The sequence below is a fragment of the Bos grunniens genome, chromosome 23, assembly GCF_055505025.1.
Source record: "Bos grunniens cultivar Pamir isolate PY7600 chromosome 23, Bosgru_T2T1.0, whole genome shotgun sequence".
Taxonomy (NCBI): domain Eukaryota; kingdom Metazoa; phylum Chordata; class Mammalia; order Artiodactyla; family Bovidae; genus Bos; species Bos grunniens.
The window spans coordinates 25,717,619-25,744,206 of NC_141187.1; the positions used below are offsets into that span (position 1 = coordinate 25,717,619).

General features: G+C 45.6%; 1 protein-coding gene and 1 long non-coding RNA gene across 8 annotated transcripts in view; one reads left to right on the forward strand and one right to left on the reverse strand.

The window, feature by feature from the left end:
- Positions 1-888: 888 nt before the first annotated feature.
- On the reverse strand, positions 889-18,327 carry MCM3 (minichromosome maintenance complex component 3). 2 transcript variants are annotated; one of them, XM_086369055.1, is made up of 17 exons: positions 18,162-18,327; positions 17,031-17,143; positions 16,428-16,636; positions 15,541-15,671; positions 12,209-12,447; positions 11,414-11,522; positions 10,571-10,724; positions 10,095-10,226; positions 9,276-9,484; positions 6,924-7,098; positions 6,468-6,594; positions 5,440-5,590; positions 4,679-4,819; positions 3,696-3,799; positions 3,201-3,286; positions 2,750-2,819; positions 889-1,627 (listed from the first exon to the last, which is right to left on the reverse strand). In XM_086369055.1, the coding sequence occupies exons 1-17, from the start codon at positions 18,237-18,239 to the stop codon at positions 1,429-1,431; spliced, it is 2,427 nt and encodes an 808-aa protein (XP_086225181.1). In that variant the 5' UTR covers positions 18,240-18,327; the 3' UTR covers positions 889-1,428. The 2 variants fall into 2 exon arrangements, with proteins under 2 accessions (XP_086225181.1, XP_086225182.1); XM_086369056.1 differs by lacking the exon at positions 17,031-17,143.
- Positions 18,328-18,445: 118 nt separating this feature from the next.
- The window catches only part of LOC147346954 (uncharacterized), a 45,242-nt gene continuing 37,099 nt past the window's right edge, over positions 18,446-26,588 (forward strand). For 4 of the 6 annotated variants that reach the window (XR_015152048.1, XR_015152047.1, XR_015152046.1 and 1 more), the window contains exons 1-2: positions 18,523-19,114; positions 20,719-20,758. This is a non-coding gene — a long non-coding RNA (uncharacterized LOC147346954). Of the gene's footprint in view, positions 19,115-20,718; positions 20,759-24,166; positions 24,222-26,588 lie in introns of all 6 variants that reach the window. The other 2 variants (XR_015152044.1, XR_015152043.1) reach the window with 1 other exon arrangement.

Here is a 26,588-nt window from a genome sequence, read left to right on the forward strand (position 1 = left end):
ACCTCGAGGCCTCCAGAGCATCAAGTCCTCTATTTTCAACCCGCACAATACGAGACTTGCTGCCAGTATGCAGTTCCATCCAAGTCCTCCTCTGGTATCACTGCTCACTCCCTGGATTGTACTCCCTGGGGCTCTGCCAACAGAATTTGATATTTCACATCTGTGAAAAAAACATGAAGATAAAACTGAACTCCCCACTACTGCTTCATGGCCTCAGGGTGACAGGCCCCCTCAGCAACAAGGAGAAGGAAGCAGCTCCCAGATCTCACAGCTAGGAACCCACACCACCTCTTCTCGGGGGCAGCCTCCAATCCATGCAACCCAGGCCCCCCATCGAGTCACAATTTTTTTTTTTCTTTTTAAATAACCTCAAAAGTTCCTCAGAAGCTACCAAAACCATACAGAGGATAGAAGTCTTGCCCTGGAGCCTCCACTGACTTCTGGCAAACAGACACCAAGGGCTGGACATCAGGAGTTAGGAGGCTTCACAAAAATCCTACATGTAAGGGGATCTCTTAATGGGCAAGAATTCACCGATTTTGAGGGTCTGACATACTGGGTTATTATTTTTGCATGAAGGGGCTTTGATTCCTGTTCAGCAAAGCCATGCAAAGGGTCAACTCTCCTGGACGTTCACACACTGGCCTTCTGTGGCCACTAAGCTATTCTGAATTGGCAAGGTTTGGTTTGCAGTTTTAACATAAATGCTGATGTCCTTGGGGAAGAAATCAGCCCCGCGAAGGCCTAATCCCCAGAGAGCACGGCGGCCTGCTGCCACCTATTGGTGACACGGTGCAAACGCAGGCAGCCCATCGCACCGGGTGGAACGCTGGCAGAAAATACAATGAAATGTGTCCAAAAAAAATCACACAGTATTAAGGCCACGTGGAGAGTACAAAAAATGAGTGTTTATTTAATGTCTTTTGGGTCAAAATTCCATATGAGTCTTAACTGGTGCTACCGCAAAGCAAGCTTTCTAGGTCTGAGGACTTGCCTCAGTCTCTCTCTCCATCAGCACAGAACCACCAGAGTCTGTTCTAGACCAAAGTGCTGGGGGGTGGAAGCCAACACATGAACAGAAACCAGCTGTGACCCCCTAACATACTCAGAAGTTGTGCCGTCTACAGTGAAGAATGGTGTGGCTTGTTTGGGACGGGCAGTGGGGATGGGGAAGGACCCTTGTGGTTTAGTCTTGTGCAGTGAAGACGCATCGCCTTGGTCCCGTCCACCTTCTCTTGACCCCACGGCAGTTTTCCTGACCCGTCCTCAGGCTTCCACCAAGTCTTGACTCTGCTTGTCATCTGTCCTCCACTTCAGTTCAACACTGACATTCAGGGAATGAAGGCAAAGGCTGGGCTGGGGGGAGGGCGAAGAGGAAACCGGAAGGAACTTTCTTGGCCGGATCCCACAGTCCAAAGACGAGGGCCCTCAGATGAGGAAGACGATGCCCTCGGAGACCATGACCTGGTTGTCGTCCTGCATCCTGCTCAGCGCAGCCTGGATCTCCGCAGAGGAGAAGGGCTCTTCGTTGTCTCGGTTGACGGATTCCGTGAGGCGATTCATGCCAACCGATTGTGCATGAGCTTCCCGGAACACCTCTAAGAGGGCCGCCTTGAAGGCCTTCAACCTGCCCAGGACGGGAGAGAGAGGGTGAAGGAGGAGGAAGCCGCCACAACAACGTCAGAGCCCGTGAGCCTCAGTGTCCCCTACAGACTGCCTCTGATGGCCACTCCGCACCCAAGCTTCTCCCTCAGAGCTAAGCGGTTGTGTTACAGAGCTTCCTGCCCGTAGAGAAATAATAGCATTTTAAAAACCAAAGGCCACTGAGGATGAGGGAAAACTGGCATCTGTACACTGTTGGCAGAAACGCAAAGTGGGATGACATCTTTGCAAGCCAAGTTAGCCACATGTGCTATAATTCTGAGGTGCATCTCCTCTGACTCTGGGAATCCATTCCTAGAAACTAACCCCAAAGCTCCATCCTCATCGCTGCAATGACATACGTTAAGATTGTGTTTTACTGTGAAGAGCAGTCTTAGGAAAGCCAGACATCCCTCATCAGAAAACACAAGAACACACACGTTCGTACTATGGGAATCCTGCAGTCACTGAAGACAGACCTCCAAGATTCAGAGAGTGCTTTCAGATACAGTTCATTCGCTGTCCTGGAGACTGGACTTACGCTTGATCTTAATGTTTCTACCTAAATACTTTATAATGTGTTTCAACTTTTTTCAGTGAAGACACTGTGTATGTTAAGGTATTAAAATAAAAAAGCAAACCTTAGCCATGGAGCTCCTTTGGTATCCAGTAAACAAAAAGTTTTTAGATAAAACTGTTTCTGAACCTCTACTGGTAAAAACTGATTATCTCAAAACAAATGACAACCATCCAGTGAGAAGAAAAAACATACATATTTTTTAAGTATACCTACACAACCTACTGAGAAGACTCCAAGGCTTCAGTGAGACACAAATTCTATCCTTGCTCTAAGACTCCTCTTCCTAATGGCACAAGGGATCAGGTTTTAAATTCTCACAGAGAATTATTTATGAAGCAAATGGTAAAACCTAAACAACCGGGGATTCTAAAAATGTATGAGTTCTTTACACAATTTTCATAACTTATTTCAAGCTTGAAATTGTCATCAGAATAGAAAACATTCTAGAAACCCTTGGGCCTCTAGTTTTGAGCTCTGCTGATAACAGCTTGTTTCCTACCTCCAGGGAAGAGGTCCTTCCCTACTCACCTGGATTCACTCAACTCCACCTTCTGGGACTCCTTGGTCTCCTGTGAGTCTGTTGCCTTTGGAGTGTGCACTTGAGGGGAAAAGGTTACAGAGAGCAGAGGACAAGGTGAAGCCATGTCCACGACCCCAGAGGCCCCTCTCCACCCTGAGCCTGCAACCCTGGGGCTCACATGGGGCCAGCCAAAGCAGCTTCAAGAAAGGCTCCGGTCAGGCAGGAGCTCCAGAGCCCATGCTATCTGGGACACTCGCGCCAGGCTTGGCAAAGAGCATGGTGCACCGAGGAGGCAGACGAGGGGGCAAAGCTTATTTCCAAAGTTCTGAGTTTCCTCGATTCTTGGACACAGGGTTCCAAGCAGGGAGCCGGGTGGGAACCCACACGCAAATGCGTAACACAGAGCATTAAAGAGCCGGGCAACCCAGACCCTTTTACCAGTGGAGGCTGCTTGCTCACCCTGAGGCATTTCCTCCTCCGTGCTGGTGAAGTCATAGGGGTCATAGGAGTCCCCCTCCTTGGCGTCCGAGGGACAGATCCTCCTCCTAAAACACCAGTAGTCCAAATGGAATGCTGGGCCCAGGCCTGTACAAACCGCTGCCTTTTCTCAGAGACCAAAGGTCCATGGACTACAGCACAAGCAGGCCCTGCTTCCCAAGGCTCTCTCCCTGTCGCCCACCCTCAGAAATTCAGTCTCAGGCCTCAAATGAGAATCCGGAGGAAAGACTTCTGAAATGTGAACCCAGCAGTCTCCCAGAGCTTCTCTAGCAGGAAAGAGGCCCAAATCCTCACAAAAGGACAAAGAGGGCTGTAACGCTCTCTGTCCAAGTCACCTCCACCCTCCAACCCTTTGCAGCGTTGGTCTGGGCAACCCCTCCTGCAGCCTTGCCCCTCCTCCCCCCGCCGCCCCCGACACCAGAGCCTTTCATCTCCTTCCTCTGCGTCCCATCCAACCTCTTCGTCTTCTGCTCCTGGTCCTCCTGGCTCTTCTCCACTTCATCTTCCACATCCGATTCATCCTCACTTCGCTTCTTACGTTTCTTCTCCTTCTCGAGAACCTAGGACCAAACCACGTGTGGGTGGGCGGGAGGATCATGGATGCTAGGGACTGAACAGCTCCACCTGCCCGACCACCAGCAGCAGCAGAGAGCCCCCTGGGTCTGATGCCCTGGCCTTGCTCATCCCTGAGCCTAGGACTGGGGTCAGGGGGTCGGCTGTGACCCATCTTTAAAACTGCTGGGAGCCGTGTGCCACATCCCTCTCAGAGCATGCACTCCAGGAGTGTCCACTGAATACAGAAGTGAATGAGAACAAGTCTATCCCATAATGCTTAAGTGGAAGAACAAGCCATTTCTTTGTAGATTAGGTGTTTAAGACAACTCCCACATGAGCAAAGAGATTGTCAAGAAAATCTCATCAGACCCACAGTTGAACCCCCAAGGGCTACAATCCATCTGACTGGTGGGTGAGGAGGACAAGGTGGAGAAGGGAGTCGAGGCCTCCAGGCCCACTGTGTAACAAGACAGACACACACTGTGTCACAGCAGCAGACATGCGGGAACTTCTGGGAGGAGCAGCAGGTGTGAAGGACACCTGAAGAAGCTGCCAAGAGGAAGGCTGAGACTCTGGAAACACTTGCTTCTTCAAGAGGCAAAAGAAGGAGCAGACAGAGGAGCCGTCAGCTGAGGTGCTGCTCATCAATGAAACCAGAATCTTTGAGGCCTCCAAGGGCTCTGACTTCAGTATTTTAAAGCCTTCCAGCTGGTTCTCACGTGCTGGTTCTCACATGGCTGAGAACCACTGGAGAGGGAGGGCACTGGAAACGCCACTGCTCTCTGCCAATGTTCCAGATGCCAGGGTCAGCCATGCATGGCTGGGAGGCCCGAGCACAGACGACCCACTCAGAGGAGCTGCAGGCACAGCACCTGGACACTCACCTTCTTGAAGTAAGCATACTGGACGAGCTCCACAGCCTCCTCTGCATCCTGCAGGTCCACAGTCTTACTCATGCGGGCCTTGGCGTGGGCTGTGGCCAAGCGAATCAGGGTTTCCAGGGTCCGGGCTGTCACTGGAGACGTCTGCGGGGAGAGAACAGGGGGAACCATCCTCCAGAAACCCCGCAGCGTGCCCGTCAAACCCACCTGCACGGGGAGGGAAGTCCAAGCCACCTAGCCAAAAAAACTACATATAATTCCAAAAGAAAAGTAACCGGGAAAACATGACAGAGGGTTGAGGGAGGGGAGACGAGTTGACCAGGGAAGAATTCAACCAGGTGTCTCCTGGCCGGAGGGAGGCCAGTGGGGAAGACCCTTTCCACAGGGCCTGCCACACGCCAGGACCCCGCTTTTATGTTCAGTGTCAGCCATTAACAACCTGGAACAGCTTTAGAGATGAGCAAAAGGGGACTCGAAGAGCTTCACATACTTTGTCCAGAGTCACACCCACAAGTCAGGGGGCGGTGGTTATGAGAGAGGTTATCTGAGGACACTCTTTCTAAAGGTGGGTGAACCCACTGAGGCCCAGATGACAAGCAATGGTGTAATAGGAAGCCCTTCAGGCCAGAGAGCAAAAGGGAAGGAATCACGACACTAAAATGACTCCAGTACTCCTGGCGAGCGGGCACTCCCTCCCCAGCCTCATCCTGAGGGGCTCCGGTCCCCACTCTCCGGGTCACCGTCCGTCCCCGCGGCGGGCTCACCCTGGCGGTGTCCGAGCTCATGCTGTCCTGACTGCGCAGGCGTGAGTACTCCTCCGCGATGTAGGCGGCCGACTCCTGTGTCAGCACCGGCTTGATGATTTTGGCCACGTGGATGTACTTCCGCATGAACGCCGCACTCACCATCTTCTCCCTGGACCCACACACACACACGGTGAATGTCACTCCCCTGCCCTAGCCTGGGCACCTGCCTGGGGTCGTGGCCTTGCCCCTCCTCGGGGAAGTCGGGGTCACGTGACAGGGCAGACATGGCCTGGAACCCAGTGTCACAAACCCCTTTTATACAGGACATGTACAAAACTCTGTCACGGGTTTTTATTTAATTCTATAGTATTACTTAGGAATTACTTGTGACGTAGGTAGTTTAGGTGTTATCTGTCCTACTTTATCAGTGGGAGAAGTATGGCTCAGAGAATTTTAAGTGGACTCAAATTTCATTTTCTGACTCCAAATTCTACATTCTTAAACCAGTATGTTTCAAGAGTACACAGTGTTTCCTACTGCACCACAGCCAAATATAGAGGAACGCCATGGCTACCCACGCCAGTATTCTTGCCTGGAGAATTTATGGACAGAGGAGCCTGGTGGGCTATAGACCACAGGGTCACAAAGAGTGGGACACAACTGAAGCGACTGAGCACAGCACAGCTGTCAGGCTCTGAGTGCTTGAGCACAAGTCTCCTTTATCCAAACCTACTGCAGACTTTCCAGTGTTTGTGATCTACCACCCCTTCAACGTGCACGCAAAGGGCCGTTCACATATATGGGTAACAAGACACACCCATCACAGGTCAGGCGGGTCGTCAAAGCCTTCCATTTTAGGAAAAGACCAGAACCTAGGCTTGATCACCCACAAACATTCACAAGGCAAGTGACCATGTAAAATTCTGCGAATCCAGAAAAGAAAACAGATCCCCATGATGATGACTCCAAGCATGACCTTGGCCGGGCAGCTCTAACGTGACACAGATGTCAGGTTCCCTCAAGGAGGAGGTGTGGAGAATGCTTACTTCTTCTTCTTCATCCCGTGCAGAAGGTTGTCATGCTTCTCGTAGATCTGGGTGTCCTGCTGGTCATCAGGGCTGAAGTTGGGATCGTCTGTGGCCAGGATATCCACAGCACTGCCAAGAGGCATAGCTGAGAAGCCCAAGTCAGGAGAAGGGAGAGTAAGAAAGAGCTGAATCCAGAGAAAAATCGCTTCTTCTGAAGACAGGCAAGACTCACAAAGGATGGACCCAGAAGGAAGCAGACACGTGGGCCCCACAAACAAGGAGGCCACTTGGTCCACAGGAGATGCTCAGAGGTGCTCTCAGACCCCAAAATGGACAAGAGACACACCGTAGGAACCAGGGAGGCGGGGGTGCCTTCCACATCCCAGATGCTGCCACGCCCACCACCCCGGGCTGGGCCTGGCTGGGCGAGGCCTGTGTCTGGGCGCCCCTCATTGGTCCATCCCCCCGCCTCACCGTCACCATCCTGCTCTCCAGGTGCCCTGTAGCGGTGCATTCGGAGGACATGGTCTGAGATCTCCCGGTCCTGCTCGGGATCCATCTGGTCCAGCATGATGAAGAGAAGGTCAAATCGGGACAGCAGCGAGTCCTGCAGCCCGATGTTCTCCATGGGGGTCTTGTACTGATCATACTGTAGGGGGAACACCGGAGAAAAGGAGCAGGGAGACAACATCGATCACAAGAAAGAACAAGAATGCCAGATCAGCCATGGGAGAGAACAGAAGACTAGACCCTCGAACACAAACCGAACAAGCCGTGAAGAAGTAAAGCATTTCAAAGCTTCTAAAAAACGGAATTCATCTCCTCTGTGTGCAGCCCTTCCCTGAACTACGCTCTGTGACCAGAGCCCCAACCTCCCAGCTCCAGTGCCTCTTAACAGGGCGAGTGTGGGTCTAAGAGCCAGCCTCCTCCTTCTCAAGCTTCATTCTGCTCTCACTCTCAGGTAGATCAGCTCTGGAAGATGAGTCCCTCTTTCTACCTGTGATGAAGATATGATGAGCTAGCTAAGCCAGAAACACCTGAAACCTTGGGCCTCCTTACTCAGAAGGTACTGGATAAAATCTCAACAAAAATGGATGATAATCTATAAGCCACAGTATCTTAAGGACCCAGGGAGGTTTTCCTGGGATTCAAGAACGCCCATACTCTTATCCTTCAACTCTAGGCCTACCAGCCGATGGCTCCCCAGTCAGAGGCCTGACAATCTCGCAGGTAACATTAACGATTCTGATCGCGTTCACATTTCAGGACCTGCCATTTTCTCCCTGCTGCTGCTAAGTCACTTCAGTCGTGTCCAACTCTGTGCGACTCCATAGACGGCAACCCAGCAGGCTCCCTGTCCCTGGGATTCTCCAGGCAGGAACACTGGAGTGGGCTGCCATTTCCTTCTCCAATGCATGAAAGTGAAAAGTGAAAGTGAAGTCGCTCAGTCGTATCCGACTCTTCGTGACCCCATGGACTGCAGCCTACCAGGGTCCTCCGCCCATGGGATTTTCCAGGCAATACTGGAGTGGGGTGCCATTGCCTTCTCCATTTTCTCCCTACATTTGCCAAATAAATCCTTCAGAATGACATATCACATGTTATCATTCATCTAAAAATCGTATGCTTCTCAACCCACACTAATCCATTAGAACCAACCTATAGCACCTTCCTAAACCATAGCCCCCAGGAGCCCCAATCCAGAGATCTGGATTCAGAGACTCTGGGCTGGGGACTGAGCACCTGTATGTTTAAATACGCTACCAAAACTGGTGTTTTCATGCACTGTGGCATCATAAACTGTCAGCGCACAGCACGGGCTCTGGCTTCAAACCCTCTCTGTCATTTTCTGGTTTGTGACTCAACCAAGTTACTTAACCTTTTATGCTTTCATTTTCTCATCTGTAAAATGAAGATAATACCTTCCTCCCTCACACAGTTAGTGAATGAAAGGAGATAGTAAATGTAAAGCATCTGTAAATATTAGTTAACAGTATAACGATGGTACAGTCTTTAAAGGGGGCAAGTTGGCAATCTCTACCATAAAATGCATGTACCTGTTAATCCAGTAATCCCATTGCCAAGTATTCATCCCTAAATGTTTAAAACGATGAACATTAAGGGGTATTCACTGCAGCTTCAGTCATAACAGCAGGCAGGAAAAAGGGAACACACCAAATGTCTAGCACGTGGAGACTCGCTAAACAAATTATCGTACATCCATACAATGGAATAGTAGACAGCTGCTTAAAAAAAAAAAAAATCAACCCCCCCTAAACTAAGCAAACCCCAAGCTGCATAAATATAAAAGATTACACCTAAGCACATCATAGTCATACCAAGAAACAAAGACAAATAGATAAATTCTTAACAAGGAGATAATGTATTTACTGGCACAGGCTTTAAAAAGTTTTGGTTTTCTGAAGCACTCAAGAGCTGTCACTGGTTTTCTCTTGGGAAACGAACAGGAGAGAGAAGGCGGGCTATTAATCTCCTTATTATATCTCTCTGCTCTGTTCATAAACCCTTCCACCACCTGCGTACAGTACTCTCATTTCAATGTCAATCAGTTACCTGCGTTGTGATGCTGCAGGTCACTTTGGTTTTCCTCCTTGTATTTTTAAAAATGTGTTTTAAATAACTTTCCAGGGGATTCTGATGTGGATGAATGGGTGAGGAACCACTGTCCTAAACCAATGGCAGTAGCAAGATGACGAACTTACTGTAGTCTGTGGTCTGGGTCACCTGGAATAAACTCCACAGCCCAGTTATTCAGCAAAACCAAATGAAGGTGAGGACAGCAGGTGAGTGCCCGACTCCACTCACCCTGCCGTAGACGGGGTTGGCAGCTGCCAAAACACTGCAGCGGGCGTTGAGGCGGGCGTGGATGCCGGCCTTGGCGATGGTGACTCGGCCCTGCTCCATCACCTCGTGAATGGCCGTGCGGTCCATGTCAGACATCTTGTCAAACTCATCGATGCAGACCACGCCTCGGTCAGCCAGGACCATGGCCCCCGCCTCCAGACGGCGCTCACCTGGGAGGTGGGGAGGGAAAAACACACTACCATCCAGGTTGTGGGGGACGGGGGGAGATGTCAATCTACTTCTAAGCATCCTGCGCCATCACATAAGCGGGAGAACGCAGTGAAGAGGTGTCAGCTTCTAAGACTCGGAGCAGACCCTGGGGTCATCTATTTAAGCTCCGATCTGGACAGTATTACTTGTCCCACTTTGATACCTAAGCAGCCAGCCTCCAACGGCCTTCCTTCACAGATTTCCTCTTTGAGCCTCACCTTCTTCAAGCCATTTCCCAACTAGATCTCTGTTCTCTTTTCACTGGCCTTCAAAACCTTTCCTCTAATGCATAAAGTAGTAACAATCTTCATTTTTCTCTCTCTTCAAATGTCAGCTTTCTCCTTCAGAACTCTCTCTGACAGCCTTCCAGGAGACATTCTTGTCACTAGAGGGCCACCCAAACCATTTACATCATTCATTCACTGTTGCCAGATACTCAGTCCCCTCCAGGCAGGCCTACTCTAACCTCTCAGGTGTATCTTCCCAACACCAGCCAGGGCCCAGAGCAAGCTCAAAGCATCTATGCTCATCTCACCGCCAGACCTCTGCCAAGGACCCTTCCACCCTTACCTGTCTCCTGGTCTGTGGTGACAGCGGCTGTGAGACCCACACCGGAGGAGCCCCGGCCGGTGGTGGGGATGGCCCGCGGTGCCGTGCATAGTACATACCGCAGCAGCTGGGACTTGGCGACCGACGGGTCTCCTGTAGTGGGACAGGGCAGCGGTGACTCTCGGAACCCCCAACCCCCGCCCCCAGCCAATGCTGCTTTTCTAGCACAGATCTTGACACAACAGAAATATATAGTAACGGGTTGTTCGTGTTTTTCTTTCAATTTTTCCTTTACCATTCCTGGAAGAATAGACATTAAAAAATCAGAGAACCCAGAAATAATAAAGACATAACTTTAAAAATTCATTTGAGACTTCTGCCCTTTAAAGGAACTGAAACACAGCTAGGTACAGACACACACATTAACAGATGCCAGACTTCCGCAACCACACCCCACAGGGGAAGACCAGGCAGCCACACAAGTCCCCACACCATACCTATGAGGAGGATATTGATGTCCCCACGGATGTGGCTGCCGTTCTCGAGGTCTCGCTCCACCCCGCCCAACAGCAAGCAGAGGATCGCTTTCTTGACATAGTCGTGCCCGTGGATGCTGGGCGCCAGCGACCGGGCCAGCTGGTCAAAGATATCCTAGAGGAGGGACAACCATGCAGTGAAAAGCCTGAAGAAACACCCTGGGGTTGGATGAGCTGGCTTCATACTTCAGGCCACAGAAGATGCTTGAAGAAACATGCTGTTTCTAATTGTAAAAGCTTCTTCTCCAAGACTTTCACACTGATCGCAACATTATCAGGACAGACACAGAGAAAGCCTGGATTCCAACTCCTGCTTGGAGCTTTAATTTTTAAGGAAAACAAAAAGCGTTTCCAGGCCCAAAACGTTTTGGGTTTAATGTGTACTGCACTTTAGCAGTAACCTTTGTCACACATACACATATTCTGTTCAGTTCTAAATATGGGCATTCTGTCTTTAAAGACAGAAATTTTTTAAAGAAAAATAAGAACTAAAACAAAAATAACACATTTCAAATTTAAATAACAATCAATGTATCACTGATACATCCCATATAGACTTTGTACACTAATATTGTAACTACTATTCTAATAATATTTATATTAGGTTCACTTAACAGGGAGCACAACAGAAATATTAAAGAAAAACACCCTTTTGCTTACTAACTCAAAACTAGAAACTGGCACCAAATACTTCAGAGAAAAAACCTTGACCCTCCTCCTGATCCCGGACAAAGATGGCCATGCCCAAAAAAGACCCTAATAAATCTATCCCCACCCTCAGATGCCCAGAGGACTGGTCCAGACCTTGGAACGGGTTTTACTGAACTTCTTGATCTTGGCTATGTCCTCAGCGGAGAAGGAAGGCTGAACGTCCTTGCTCATCTGTTTCACGTTACAGGCAATCAGGACAGTCCTGGGACAGAGAGGAAAGCATGAGGCTCTTTTCAGACCTCTTACAAGACCTTCTTAGGCTCCTAACCTAGAATGGCAAATCAGGAAAGAAAGGAAGTAGAGGGGAGGGAGAGGTGGGAGGAAAGAAGGGGTAAGGAAGAAAAAAAGAAAAGAAAAGCTGTTCTGAATTCAATCACTGATTCTCTTCAGCTACACTAGTGGTAAAAAACCTGCCTGCTAATGCAGGAGACACGAGAGACGGGGGTTCAATCCCTGCATTGGGAAGATCCCCCGGAGAAGGAAATGGCAACCCACTCCAGTATTCTTGCCTGAAGAATCCCATGGACAGACGAGCCTGGGGGGCTACAGTCCAAAGGGTCGCAGACAGTTGGACATGACTGGAGCGACTTGGCACGCATGACACAAGTATGCTCATGGCGCCTCACCTTGTGAATCCAGCCCCTGCTGACCTACAGAAATGAGTGTACTGGAGGGAGGTGGAAATATGCGAGAAACCCCCAGGCAAGCCAGGAGGCTGTAACCATGAGACCAGTAATTTCAACTCTTTAGCAAAAGACAGTTCATCTTGCAGGCAGGCAGTGTTCTGTCCATCTAATGTAACTCTCAGGACGATGGCAAACGGGAAAGACTGCTACCAGAATGCACCCTGCCAGCGGTATTCCAGACACCTCAGGACGGACCATGTACCTGAAGGTGCCTGAGGTGTAGCCTCCCTTCTTCCCAGGAAGGCAGCGGTAGGTCCCCACCACCTGCACCCGGTCACCAGGCTTCACTCTGTCCACCAAGTCGTCATCCAGGGTGACGTCCACGGAACGGGGAAGCTGGCCGGCGGGGGCCTTCTCCGGCATTTCCTGGATGGTGATGATCTGGTGGTCCTTGTAGACAGAAAGGCCGTATTCTGTCTCAAGGGGATTGTTTTCCTCATCCTGGAAAAGGCACATGGAGCAGTGGTCACCTCAGCCCTATCTTAGAAACGCCACACACTCGTTTTGTTATAAGAAACAAATATAATTCAGAGATACCCTCACAAGACTAGCATCTAGGAACATAAAGCCCCAAGTACCTTCTCCAGTTCTTCACAATCCTGTCCTAGTAACAAACCATCAAATGGAAGGGATGATCTACATACAGCCATAAGGGACCGTGGTTATATTAACACGTACGTATAAGATTGTCACTTCCTCTGTGCTAGGACTTGGTATTTCCACTCCTAGGTTAATACCCAACACAAATGTTCACCCAAAGCCACATATTACAATGTTCATAGCAGCACTACTCATAATACCCCAAACTAGGAAAAATCCAAATGCCATCAGCAGGATGGTTAAATAAGTGTGTCACATCCATACAAGTGAACACGACGCAGCAATGAATGTATGGAGTGCACCTATACACATGGGTGAATCTCAAAAACATACACTGAACAAAAGAAGCCCGACACAGACAAGCGTTTTAAATATAAAATCAGAAAACTACTCGTAACTGCTGTAGATGTCAGGATCTCGAGGGCAGAGTGGCCTCAAGAGGGACTTCTTCTGAATGCTAGTAAGGTGCTGCTTCCTGATTTGGATGGTTGATTTTATGGTATATTCATCTTGTGAAATTTCCCTGAGCTGTACACTCAATGTAAGCTTTTCTGTTCATTGTGTGTGGTGCGTGCTATGCTCAGTCATGCCCGACCCTTTGTGACCCCCTGGACTGTAGACCACGAGACTCCTCTGTCCACGGGATTTTCCAGACACGGATACTGGAGTGGGCTGCCATTACCTTCTCCAGGGTTCTGTATATTAAACTTGAATAAAAAACATTTTAAAGTTTTACTTCCTTGCCATTTAAATTTTCTAAAAACACAACAGCTATCGTTTAACAGACTGCCTACTATGTGCAAGGCACTGTGGTGTAACTTCACCAAATTATCTCGTGGGATCATCACCACAACTCAAGTTCCCAAAGCAGGCCTTTTTCACATTTTACAAGTAAGGAAACTGAAGCTGGGAGAGGTTAGAGTTCCCCCACGGTGATCACCAAAGACCATGCTCTTAAGAACCATGCTAGACGGTCTCCAGAACACCTCGTCTGGTGTATTTCAGGTCCTGGGCTAAGAAGTTTGGCCACAGCAATCAGGAGAGTACCCCCCCCCCCCAATTAATTCCAGGAGAATAAATTATAGAAAGTAGGGATCCTAATGAAAAAGAAAGCTGGGTGCCTCAGAAAATCCAAGTGGCCTGAGAGTAAAAAGACAGGGTCCTAGTCCTTGGGGCCATCAGTTACTGGAATATAAGCAAGTCATTCCACCTCTCTGACCTTCACATTTCACCTGGAAACAGGCTGAACAGCTCTCAAGTACAACTCAGTTACAATTCTAAGAAACTAATGGGGAAACAGTGGAAACAGTGTCAGACTTTATTTTTGGAGGCTCCAAAATCACCACAGATAGTGACTGCAGCCATGAAATTAAACGACACTTACTCCTTGGAAGCAAAGTTGTGACCAACCTAGATAGCATATTCAAAAGCAGAGACATTACTTTGCCAACAAAGGTCTGTCTAGTCAAGGCTATGGTTTTTCCTGTGGTCATGTATGGATGTGAGAGTTGGACTGTGAAGAAAGCTGAGCGCTGAAGAATTGATGCTTTTGAACTGTGGTGTTGGAGAAGACTCTTGAGAGTCCCTTGGACTGCAAGGAAATCCAATCAGTCCATTCTGAAGGAGATCAGCCCTGGCATTTCTTTGGAAGGAATGATGCTAAAGCTGAAACTCCACTACTTTGGCCACCTCACACGAAGAAGTGACTCATTGGAAAAGACTCTGATGCTGGGAGGGATTGGGGGTAGGAGGAGAAGGGGACGACAGAGGATGAGATGGCTGGATGGCATCACCAACTCGATGGACGTGAGTCTGAGTGAATTCCGGGAGTTGGTGATGGACAGGGAGGCCTGGCGTGCTGTGATTCATGGGGTCGCAAAGAGTCGGCCACGACTGAGCGACTGAACTGAACTGAACTGAAAACCTTGCTTATATGTTGATTCCCTCAGCAGGTGATAAAACTGAAGACAAGGACCGAGTCTTCTTTATATCTGTGTTCTCCTCAGTGCGTGACAATCCTCTGGATACTGTCGTTCTAAATTAACACTGGATGGCGGGAACTTTTCAAAATTACCCATTTTAGTGAGATGCAAGATAATTTGGAACTGGGATATTAATGATTTCTCATCTTGACTTTTTTTTTTTCCAATTCTAACATAAAATGAATTTGACTAGAAAGGGAAACGGCTACTGGGAAGCAATTTGCTACTGTTACAGTTATCTGTACATTCTTTGTTTAACTGAAAAGCTAGAAATGGAGGTAAAGAATTTAAGACAAGAGTACTGATTGGATGATTAGCATTGGCTTTTACCTTTTTGTTCTAACAGCAGGAAAATAATTTCTTTATATCCCCCTCCCTCACGTGTATCAATTTTGTTTTCTACTGTTAATTACATTGTATATTTATAGTTCTTTGCTTACTGTTGTGCATATACTGGCAATAAAGACATCAGTATTAATCATCTTCTTTTGTCTCATTAAGTAAGAAGGCCTTACACCATTCTCGTCAAATCAATCTGAACACCAAGACTAAAATCATGCTCTACGCCAACCTTCTCTCAAACCCAGAGTTAAATATTTGCAAAGATTTCAGAGTAACATGACTGCATTAAGTATTTTTCCATATTACTCTATGCAGATTATGAAATCATGATACTTTAACTTTGCTAAAAGATAAATGTACATTAGGTGACCTTTTTCCTTCCTTCAACTCTTCCCTAATTTCCCAAATTTCCTAAGAGAATATTTTCCTTAAAAGAAAAATGGTGGACTTTTCATATTAAACTATGGCTAGCAATCTTCCTTCAAATTAATCCTTACTTTTCACCCTATTTACATCTAGAGGAAGACTTTAGATATTACCTAATTACTTACATTAAAAAACAACTTTGAACCCCACCTCTGAAGAGGTCCGACTAATTCATTCCCCTCACCTTGGTGGGATAGACAGAGCTGGAAGGAAAGGCCACCAGGCTGGTGAGATCAGAATAACGTCGCTCTATGGTCTTCTTGGTAGCAGGACAATAGTGGACACTGCGGACGACTTTGGGACGAACTAGAGAGCCTAGGAATAGAAAGTCACCCGACTGAGCAACGAGAAGGGGACCTGACCCAGGCAAGTCCACGAGGACTCCAAATTATGTTCTTCCAACTAGTCAGGCTCTCCCAATACTAACTGTCATCAATTCATTTTTATATTTACACATAGAATAATACCATATCCACGTAAAACCTTAAAGTACCGCTGATCCCGACCAAGCAGCAGGAGAAATGCAGCGTCAGAATGAGGAGACTGCCAGGAGCCAAGACTCCTCCATTCTCAGCAGATTCACCATTCCGCTGGCACAGGTGGTCACTCAAAGCTCCCCCAGTAATTGTGCAACACTTGAGTTCCTTCAAGTTTCACCTGGTAATTTCAGTGCTCCACCTTTTTGAAGCCATAAGCTCCCAAAGCTCGGAGAAAGCAATGGCACCCCACTCCAGTACTCTTGCCCAGAAAATCCCACAGATGGAGGAGCCTGGTGGGCTGCAGTCCATGAGGTCGCTAAGAGTTGGACACGACTGAGCGACTTCACTTTCACACACTGGAGAAGGAAATGGCAAACCACTCCAGTGTTCTTGCCTGGAGAATCCCAGGGACGAGGGAGCCTTTTGGGAGGCTGTCTATGGGGTCGCACAGAGTCGGACACGACTGAATCGACTTAGCAGCAGTAGCGGCAGCAGCAGCAAGTTCCCCAATTCTATTCCACCTCTCCTGCCTTCCATACCCCCAAGCCCACCCCACCTCCATTCCGTGGGGCTCCAACTGTAGCCCACTTACATTTAGTAACAATGCCCTCCACACAGACGACACAGCTCAGGAAGCAGGAGGTAAGGGTCCGAGGAGAGACGTGTTTGGAGCCGAAGCTGCCCTCCAAGCCTATGTAGAACTCCTCGTACTGCTTGGCATATGTAGCATCAATGGAGGCCACGAAATCCTTCAAGGCCCGCTGGAAGGCAACCAGCTCCTCAAAGGCATTGCTCAGGAGGCTGCAGAGAATCATCAGGCAGAGATCACAGAATTCAAAAAACTTGACCCACAAAACAGAAGTGGACATTCTTATTTGATCAAAGCTTAGGAGTGAAAATCTAGATTCTGCGTTCTCCTGCCATTCTACAAGGCCCAGTAAAATACATCAGAGCTGCAGGCCAGTTGTAACTCAGTGATGGGGAAATGATACTCAGTGAACATAGAAGGAGAGGAAAATGCCCACCATCTACTTTGAGAAGAAGTAAAAAACATAGAGGCAGGTGAGGGTGATGTACTAAGGGCTTCCTGGTCAAAATATTTCATCCATGTCCTCCCCTGGGAAGCTTGCTCCAACCTGGGAAGAGAGAGGAGCCATTCTCACTCAGAACTAGGGATGCGCTCTTGGAAACTCACCGGTTGGCCCTCTTCTCGTTCTTCCTACGAAGGTCATTCACGTTGACGATCAACCGGTACTGGTTGTCACTAATCAGCTCCCGAACTTTGCTCTGATAAATTCCCTGGTCTTCCTGCAAAATAACCACCACATGCTACAGCAGCTCACAAATTAAAAAACTGGATGTTTTTAAACAGAGGCAGCTCTCACAGCAAGATAAATATATCAATCTCTGTGGCAGACCTGGGCCCCCATTTCACCCACATTTTCACTCATTAGCTTCGGATTCCAAATACACCCTAAACTGCCAGTGTATAAATTATAACGACTTCCTCACGGTTATTATTCCTATTATCACCAACAGCTCTTCTGTGTGCATCACTTCTGAACTTTTAATGGGGAATTAAAACGAGCTCATAAGAAGTCTAAAAAGACAAGTAAAAACCTTGTCAAAATGTAAATTAAAGGTACTTTTAATATATCAAAGTATCTTTCCGTTTGCAGAATCTTGTATTTAATTAAAATATTTTATTTCCCTATCATCTGTATAACAGAAAAGGAGTTCTCATATAAGGAACTTACGAGCCTTAGTTATATTTACAAACACAGCACTATCAATCCAAGATGCTTTAGCAATATTCCATGGCTGTCAATCCTAAACTGCCTATAAAATCCCCTTTATTTGCGCACCAACCCTCTTTCTCCGCTTCCCATCAGGTATGGAAAAAGAATGCGGCCAAATTAGAAAGTCCTTTTCTCCAGCCTGGGGGCCTATAACGCGGCGGGTCACTACCGTTTTCCCGCGGTCCTTTCCCCACTCTTCCCCCAAATTAATAGAGTAGGGAACTATCTCTAAAAGGTCAACGTGGGCTTTACACTTGGTTTGCACTTGGAGAAAACCTGTTGACTTTCGCGAGACCTAGCCACCATTTGCACTCGAGAGAAAAATTACAGAATTGCTCTTAACCACTGACTCTGTCGCCAAGAAAGCTACCAGATCGAGGCGGAAGGTCCCGAGCAGCCGCCCCTCCGCCGCAGCCTGGAGCCCCGCGGTCTCCCTTAGCCCCTAGTGTCTCCGCGGCCTTCCTCGGCTCCTGCGCGGCCCCTAAGTCTCCGACAGCCCTAATTTCGTGACTCGGCGCCTCTCTCACCTCGTCGTCCAGGAAGTCCAGGTAGTCTCTCTGCGCCTCTCGCAGCTCCACATCGTCCAGGACCACGGTCCCCGCCATGCTCGCCGCCTGGGAATCTCTGCGCGGAGGGCCTTTGGCTGATAATCCTCGGCGCGAAAACTTCCCAACTTTTCCCGCCAAGAAAAGTAACCTCAAGGAGGGGGCGGGGTATCGTGGAGCGTATGTACATTCCGATTGGCTGATTTTCTTACGCTACAACAGCGAGCATCCAATCGAGAGCTGCTTCTTTTCCGGGTTTTCCGCGCGGCGTCTCGCGGTGGCGGGAAATGTTCCATCCGGCGCCCTCCCCTCTCTGCCCTTACTGACGGAAAAGCGGACCAATTGGACGAGAGGATGCTCGCGAAACCCGGTCATTGGAGAGCCCGCGAGACCCAGGAGCTGCATTCTGGGAGTTGTAGTCGTCGCCCTTTCCCCTGTAATCTTACAAACGTTCGTGGTTTTTTTCTCAAGTTGTGGTTACCTGCCCTGCTGAAGAGTGAAGAAACTCAGCCCCGTTGTTGGACTGAAAGTAGCTTAGACGTCAGAGAACAGAGGTTTAGAACGCAGGGCGATAAAAACATAAAGGCAAGTCGTTTAAAAAATATATTCAAATCAGTTGTGCATGGATATGTTTTTCAGTCAACCAGTCTCTAGTGGTATCCACGGGGAGAAGTGAATTTCGAGAATCTGAGGGGAAAATAGAATTATAACATCTTTGGAGAGGTTCTTGTAGTTCAGTGACTCGTTTGCTAACTGAATACCGGGGCCTGAAGTACCTCATAAAAATATCAAGCCGCAGAGGAGGGAGAAATGAGAGAAAAATTGTCGGAATGTTACCCAGTCTCACCCCCACTTCCCGCTGCCCTCCGAGATGATCTTATATATGTTACACGAAATTGTGGACGTAATTACTACAGCATCCTACTTGCAAGCGGGTAAGTTAAAGGCTTTCTCCCCTTATTAGAAGGTCACAAGTTCTTTTTAAAAAGCTTAGTTTATTGCAAGATAATTAGGAGAACAAAAAAGGTGTTTCAAGCCTCTTAAGTATCTACTCGTAGTTAAAATACAGCAAATTTGAAATTATAAATAATTAAAAGACCAATTGCATATTTGTTTATATATTTAGTTCCATTTTTGAGGTGTAATTTGTAAATTACAATAAAATGCACAAATCTTACATGTACAGCTCAATGAATTTTTATTATGTATACACCCCTGTAACCACTCAGTGCACAGTAAGGAGCAGCCCCCCTGCATGTGTTTTTAATTTAATGAACAGGACTAGACATTTGGTAACTATATCTGAAATTTCGACCAATAATTATTAAATTATGTTTGAAAGTCTCCAGGACTCACTGTACACTTAAATATAATCTGCCCAAGCAAAATGTATATGCCATCTAGTTGTATGTGTGTATTAAGGCAACCCACTCCAGTGTTCTTGCCTGGAGAATCCCAGGGAAGGGGGAGCCTGGTGGGCTGCCGTCTATGGGGTCGCGCAGAGTCGGACACGACTGAAGCGACTTAGCAGCAGCAGCAGCAGCAGCGGGCAGATCGGAGAAGGCAATGGCACCCCACTCCAGTACTCTTGCCTGGAAAATCTCATGGATGGAGGAGCCTGGTGGGCTGCAGTCCATGGGGTCGAAAAGAGTCGGACGCGACTGAACGACTTCACTTTCACTTTTCACTTTCATGCATTGGAGAAGGAAATGGCAACCCACTCCAATGTTCTTGCCTGGAGGATCCCAGGAGCGGGAGAGCCTGGTGGGCTGCCGTCTATGGGGTCACACAGAGTCGGACACGACTTAAGTGACTTAGCAGTAGCAGTAGCAGGCAGATACGTTGATCCTTAGTCAAAGGAAAATGGCTGTCATCTGGCTACCTGCTTTTGTTTATAAAGGGAAAAAAAAAAGGAAGGAATTCTAGCTGAGGATTCTGTTTGCAAGTATGTAGTAAGAGCTAATTATTATTAACTTGAGAATGCCTTTATCACTTGATCTTAACTATCAGTTTATGACTATATTGAAGGTGATGCTGACAATGACCTCTGCTCTGAAATCAACTTGAAATTAACACTAAAAGAACCAGAAAGCTTAGTTCAAATAAGTTAAAAAAATTAAGTTATTTGCAATGTTCTACTCAAAAGAGTAGAAATATGTAAACCAAATCTTACCTTTCCTTTGTTTTTTTTTTTTTTTGGCCTTACTGTGGGACTTGTAGGATCTTAGTCCCTTGACCAGAGATTGAACCCAGGCCCCCAGCAGTGAAATCGTGCAGTCCTAAGCACTGAACCACGAGGGAATTCCCAACAATTTCATTCAGAGTTGTGGAATTCTGTACATAGAACCGTCCTGCCATGGTTTTGGATAAAGCCTGGATTTACTTTAATGTCATTGTCAGCTGTGAAAGACATTCAGATGTTTTTTAAGTTTTCATTTTATATTGGAGTATAGTTGATTAACAATGTTATGTTAGTTTTAGATGTACTACAAAATGATTCAGTTATACATATATGTGTTTCTGTTGCTTTCCCATTTAGGTTATTACAGAATACTGCGCAGAGTTCCCTGTGCTCTACAGTAAGTCCTTGTCGGTGACATTCAGATATTTAGTATGTATTATCTTCCTTTCATTAAGGAGTGAGATCTTTGAGCTGAGAAAGTGTATTTCCTTCGTCATGCTCTGCTTCTCCAAACTGTTCAGAAGAGATAGTCAATCACGTTGTTGCTTAAAAAAAAAAACGTTAGGGGCATTTGTATGATGTCATATAGAGTCCAGCAGAGCCAGTGGCCCTCCTCTACTTACCAGTAATGAGAAAACAGGTGTCACCTGATGAAGCCCGGCATCTGTGGTTTCCATTTTTGCTCAGATTCTTGCTTTCTCTCTGCATCTTTTTTCTCTCCACCCTAGCCCTTAGTAGACCTAAACCAGTCTCCTAAGCTGAAGAAACACTAGGGGGCTCCTTGTAGAGCAAAAGTATGCAGGAAGCCAGTAAAAACAGATTGCAAAGTATAGGTAATACTTAAATTTTCCCTTGTCCTCTAGGAACGAAAGGTACCCGTAGGCACAAAACAAACCCATAATAAATATACTAAATGATATATATCTTTGTTCAAACTAATGAACAATATTATAAGTTGTAGAACTTTTTAAACAACACTCATGATTAATAACTAGTTTTAACAGCACAGGGAATATAGTCAGTAATACTGTAATAACTTCGTATGGTGACAAATGGTAACTAGACTTATCCTGGGGATCATTTTGTAATTTATAAAATAGATCACTGTGTTGTACCCTTGAACTTAATATTGTAAGTCAATTATACTTCAATTTTTAAAATAAGTAAAAATAAAAGAAATATTTGGAACACACAAAACCCTAGCTTTAGGCACTCAGGAAAAGTGCTAGAATCCATTACAGTTTTTTGGCATTACCTCAAAGACCACAAAATTTTGGAGGTCAAAAACTCTATACCTCTAGGTGTAGAGCAGCTTAAAGAAAAATCTAGGAGTCCAGACCTTCCCTGATGAAGCAGATCTGTTCTCTTCTGAATCAGAGCCTTCTCCCAATGCTGGAGTCTAGGGTCAAGAGGGGGCTTCCCTGGGCTAAAGTGGTAAAGAATCTGCCTACCAAGAAGGAGACGCAGGTTCAATCCCTGGGTCAGAAAGATTCCTTGGAGACAGAAATGGCAACCCACTTCAATATTCTTGCCTGGGAAATCCACGGACAGAGGAGCCTGGCAGGCTATAGAGTGGGGGTTGCCAAAGAGTCAGACATGACTTAGTCACTAAGCAACAGCAAGAGCACCAAGACAAGCAGACTCATTTATCGTTTGGGCTGCTCTACTATGTGACTGTGGTAGCCAACTTAACCACTCTGTACCTCGGTTTTCTTTCCTTCAAAATTAGAAGTAGTATCTAGTTCAAAGAATGGTCTGAATATTGTCTGGAACCCGTCCAGACACTTCTTTGAGTGAGACCTTCTTTGCTGCAAATTGGCTAAAGGAGGTATTGTTTGGCTCAGGCTCTGCCAGTGTTGAAAGCATCAGAGGCATTTACTGCATGCTTAAAGAACATTATGGAAGAAGATCACAAGGTCCTTGGAGTTAGCCAGAGTGTCTTATAAAGACAGGAGGGCTGCACAGCCTCTGCTCCATCTTTTGCTTCCTGCAGTCCTTCAAATTAGATGCGCTACAAAGAGCAGAAAAATCCAGGAGCCAGAGAGCTTCAGTGATGCTAATTTGCCCATTAGATTTGACAGCGTAGTTGACCTGCCAACATTTGTGGTTCATTGTCATTTGCCAAGGTTAATTTCAGTAGCCAGGTTTCTTAGTCCCCGAAAAGTAATCATTCTTTTGGGGTTTTTTTTCAGCTTTGGGTTTTTTTTTCAGCTTTATTGAGGTAAAAGTGACAAATAAAGGGTCATCCCCATTCTTAATTGCACAGATTTCACAGAAGCCGTGTTTGAAGAATTTTACTTCGTTCCTTAAAGACTTCCAGAGACAAATTACAAAAAACTTGAGTGAATATAGTATATGAAATTTGCTATTAATAACCCTAATCTATGAAATTTGCTATTAATAACCCTACTCTGTAAATTGTATCTAGATTTATGTGCATTAAAAAAATAGTCCTTTATGCTTTTAACTGCCAATGCAATGACATGATGAAGAGATTTAGCTGTATCAATCAACCAATCAAATATTAGTTTAGCATCTATATATTTTTGTTCTTGACCAGAGACTTTAGGTCAGCACTGCCCAACAGAAATAGAATGGAACACACATATGTAAAAATATTCTAGTACCTCCATTTTAAAAAGTAAAAAGAAACATGTATGTGTATAACTGAATCGCTTTGCTGTACACTTGAAACTAACACAACATTGTTAATCAGCTGTACTCCAACATAAAAGCTTTTTAAAAAGGAAAAAAAATTTTGAATACTAACAGAAAAAAGAAACAAGTGAGGTTAATTTGACAATATGTTATTTAACACAATATATCTAAAATAGCATTTTAACCTATATGTGTGCTCAGTTGCTTCAGTCATATCCAGTTCTTTGTGACCATGGACTGTAGCCCACCAGGCTCCTCTGTCCATGGGATTCTCAGGCAAGAATACTGGAGTAGGTTGCCATTCCCTTTTCCAGGGGATCTTCCCACCCCAGGGATTGAACCCATGTCTACTGCAGCTCCTGCACTGCAGGTGGATTCTTTACCGCTGAGACGCCAGGGAACATGTAATCAATGTTTAAAAAATATTAATGAGGTATTTTGCATTTTATTTATAATAAGTTTTTAAAATCGGCTGTAATTTTTATACTTCCCCACAACCCAGTTCAGCCTAACTACATCTCAAGTGCTCAATCACCCCATGTAGCTAGTGGCTACCATATTAGACAGTGCAGGCTAAGCCTTAGCCTGTGCTGTCTAATGATCTCCTGAAATAGCCTATAGGCCTATTTGCTGTGCAGTGTGGGAGGCACAGGAGATGTAGGTTCAATCCCTGGGTCAGGACAATCCCTTGGAGAAGGAAATGGTAACCTACTCCAATATTCTTGCCTGGGAAATCCCATGGACAAAGGAGCCTGACAGTCTGTATAGTCCATGGGGTTGCAAAGAGTTGTACATGACTGCAACCAAGACTTAGCTTGAAATAAAAGCAACCATTCACTGAACATGTGCTTTAAGCCAGACACTCTGCTAAGTATTGTGTAATCTCATTTAATCTTTTCAATGCCTTGTTACACGGTTTTTAAAAAATACTTATTTATTTGTCTGCATTGGGTCTTAGTTGCAAAACTTAGTTGCAGCATGCAGAATCTTTAGGTGCAGCATAGGAACTCTTAGTTTACTGCATGTGGGGTCTAGCTCCCTGATCAGGGGTGGAACCCAGGCCCCCTGCATTGGGAGTGAGAAGTCTTAGCCACGAGACCACCAGAGAAGTCCTGTGATATGGTTATTTTTAATCCTCATTTTACAGGTGAGAAGACTACAGCATAAAAGATCCCAGAATCCCATACCAGTAAAGAACAGAGGTAGGATTTGGCCCCAGTCTATATGACTTTATCAAATAGCATTTAAGAACAAATGAGTATGTTAAGATCCAAATACAAAATCTAACTCATAAAATTCAATAGAATTTACTTAAATATTAAGCAAACAGGTATTTTATATTTTAAAATACTTGCATTAAAAACACAGTATATTGTATTTTTACATTAGTATATTATAGTTTTGCTTATCCATTTTACTGTCAAAGGTATAGAGGGACCTTTCTCTGGACATGATGGATAGTTTAAGATGGAGTAGCATCACACAACCTTATAGGTCAATTATACTTCAATTTAAAAAAAGTTGGAGTAGCATCTGTATGTGTCTTGTAACATTTGCTTATTCATTCATTTAATCAATTGCATGTAAGCTATGTATGAGACAGTAAATTATATATAATTTATAATCAGTTTTTATTCTATCTTTCAAGTAAACCATACATCATTATTTTGAAGTTGCAAAATATTTAAAATACCTGTCTTTATTCAGCTTTGAGATGAATTCAGCTTTGAGATGCTGGTATTTATTCATACTGTAAATAATACTACTGGTATTTTATTATATGCAAGATATTTAGGGGGATACAAAGGTGAGATGAAACGTGTACTATCCAGTATCTAAAATAAGGCACAACATAAATAACCGTGAGAAAAGGCACATGTGTTCTAGCATGGTGTGGGGTGCCATATGCATTAAAAGAGGCAGATTTTTATGCATATGTTTTTGAGGCACCTAACAGTACAAGCTGCAGATCCAAATTTGCACAGGTATGATGAGGGGAAGCAAAAGAAAGAGGGTAGTATTTGATTTGAGGATCAAAAGGTGGGCAGTAGTTCCTCTAGGGAGGTGTGACAGCAGTGACATTCTAAGCAAAATGTAAAGGCAGCGTTGACTGGGAGAGGCTGAGGTGCATGGAATGAAGGGTCAGTGGGACAGGTGGGGGCAGGTTAGAACTGGAAGCAATCAGGTGCATCCAGCCTGGCTGTAGAGGACACTGACCAGCAGGGAAAGGAGACTGCTTCAGTTAGTAGGCAAGAGGGAGCCATAGATAGCTTTCGAGCAGAAGAGAGACAGTATTAAATTTGTGCATCAGGAAGACTAACGTAGACAGATCATGTGCGAAATGGATTATTTTAATCAGATAAAAAGAAAGGAGACCTGGAAAAGGTATTCAAAGAAGGGACAGAAAGAAGAGGATGAGAGTGAGATATTCCAGAGTAAAAAATGGACAGATCTAAAAGCTGTTCGGATGAAGTGAGAATGAGGGGGAGAGGGAGATAAAAATTACCTATATGTAGAATAAATACATTCTCACACACAGTGCCTCAGGGACTTACAAAAAGCATGTAGTTGGTAAATGATCTTTAGTTAGAATCAATAGTTATTTTGCAGCTAAGACACAGAAAAAGAAACTTAAGAGACAAGCAAGTCTCTTAAAACACCAATAGTTGGGAGAGGAATACAACTCTAGCATTAGTTTCACAACTTTATCTCAGACAGTATGGAAAAGGAAGGAAATTTATATTTTGTTGAATTTTAAAACAAGGTATATGTAAACTATACTTCCATAAAGTGAAGTATGTATAAATTATGCCTCAGACAAGTTTATTCTAAAAATGTAAGCAAAGAAAATAAATCAAAGAAGCACTATGTGTGTGGTCAGCTTGTCCACATAGTGGGGACTCCGTGGTCAGCTCGTCCATGATGGGGAGGAAGAGCCAGTGGTCTTTGAAGTAAGCTGAATATTTATTTTAGTTGGTACCATGCCATTTGTCTAAAAACCTACAGTTCTAGTCCATAGCATTTACAGTTTGATAGATCAGAGGCCAGGGTTTAGAAAGATTGAATCTCTTCCTATCCTCTATTCACTAAACATTTGACAACATAGGAGCAGATTTTGAAAGATATATTTGTGAAGCACCTTGGTATACAAGCTTTAAAAATGGTTGTACTGATCACTCATCTGTCCTTTACAGAGATATACTTAGATCACCTCCTCTATGCCCCACCCTCCAGCTCATACCCACAGTTCACTTCTAGGACCTTACTACATTCTTCTAGCTCAATTGTAGGAATCTTTAGATAAAAATTAATATAAGCCTCTGTTATTGTTCTTCCAGCCCTGCGCTATTCTGTTTTGTTTTTTTTTTTAAGAGTGTAGAAAAACCTTTAACTCTTTAATTTTATATGTTAAGTGCTACAACGTTCAAAACAAAAATCTCTGAGAAGCAGAGAAGTTTAGTGTTCACCTCTTTCCCCAGCCTTTCACTGGATTCTTTGATGAGCCTCCAGAAATATCTCGGATCCGAAACCAAACCCAGATGGATATTTTTCCTGGCCTGCGTTCCTCT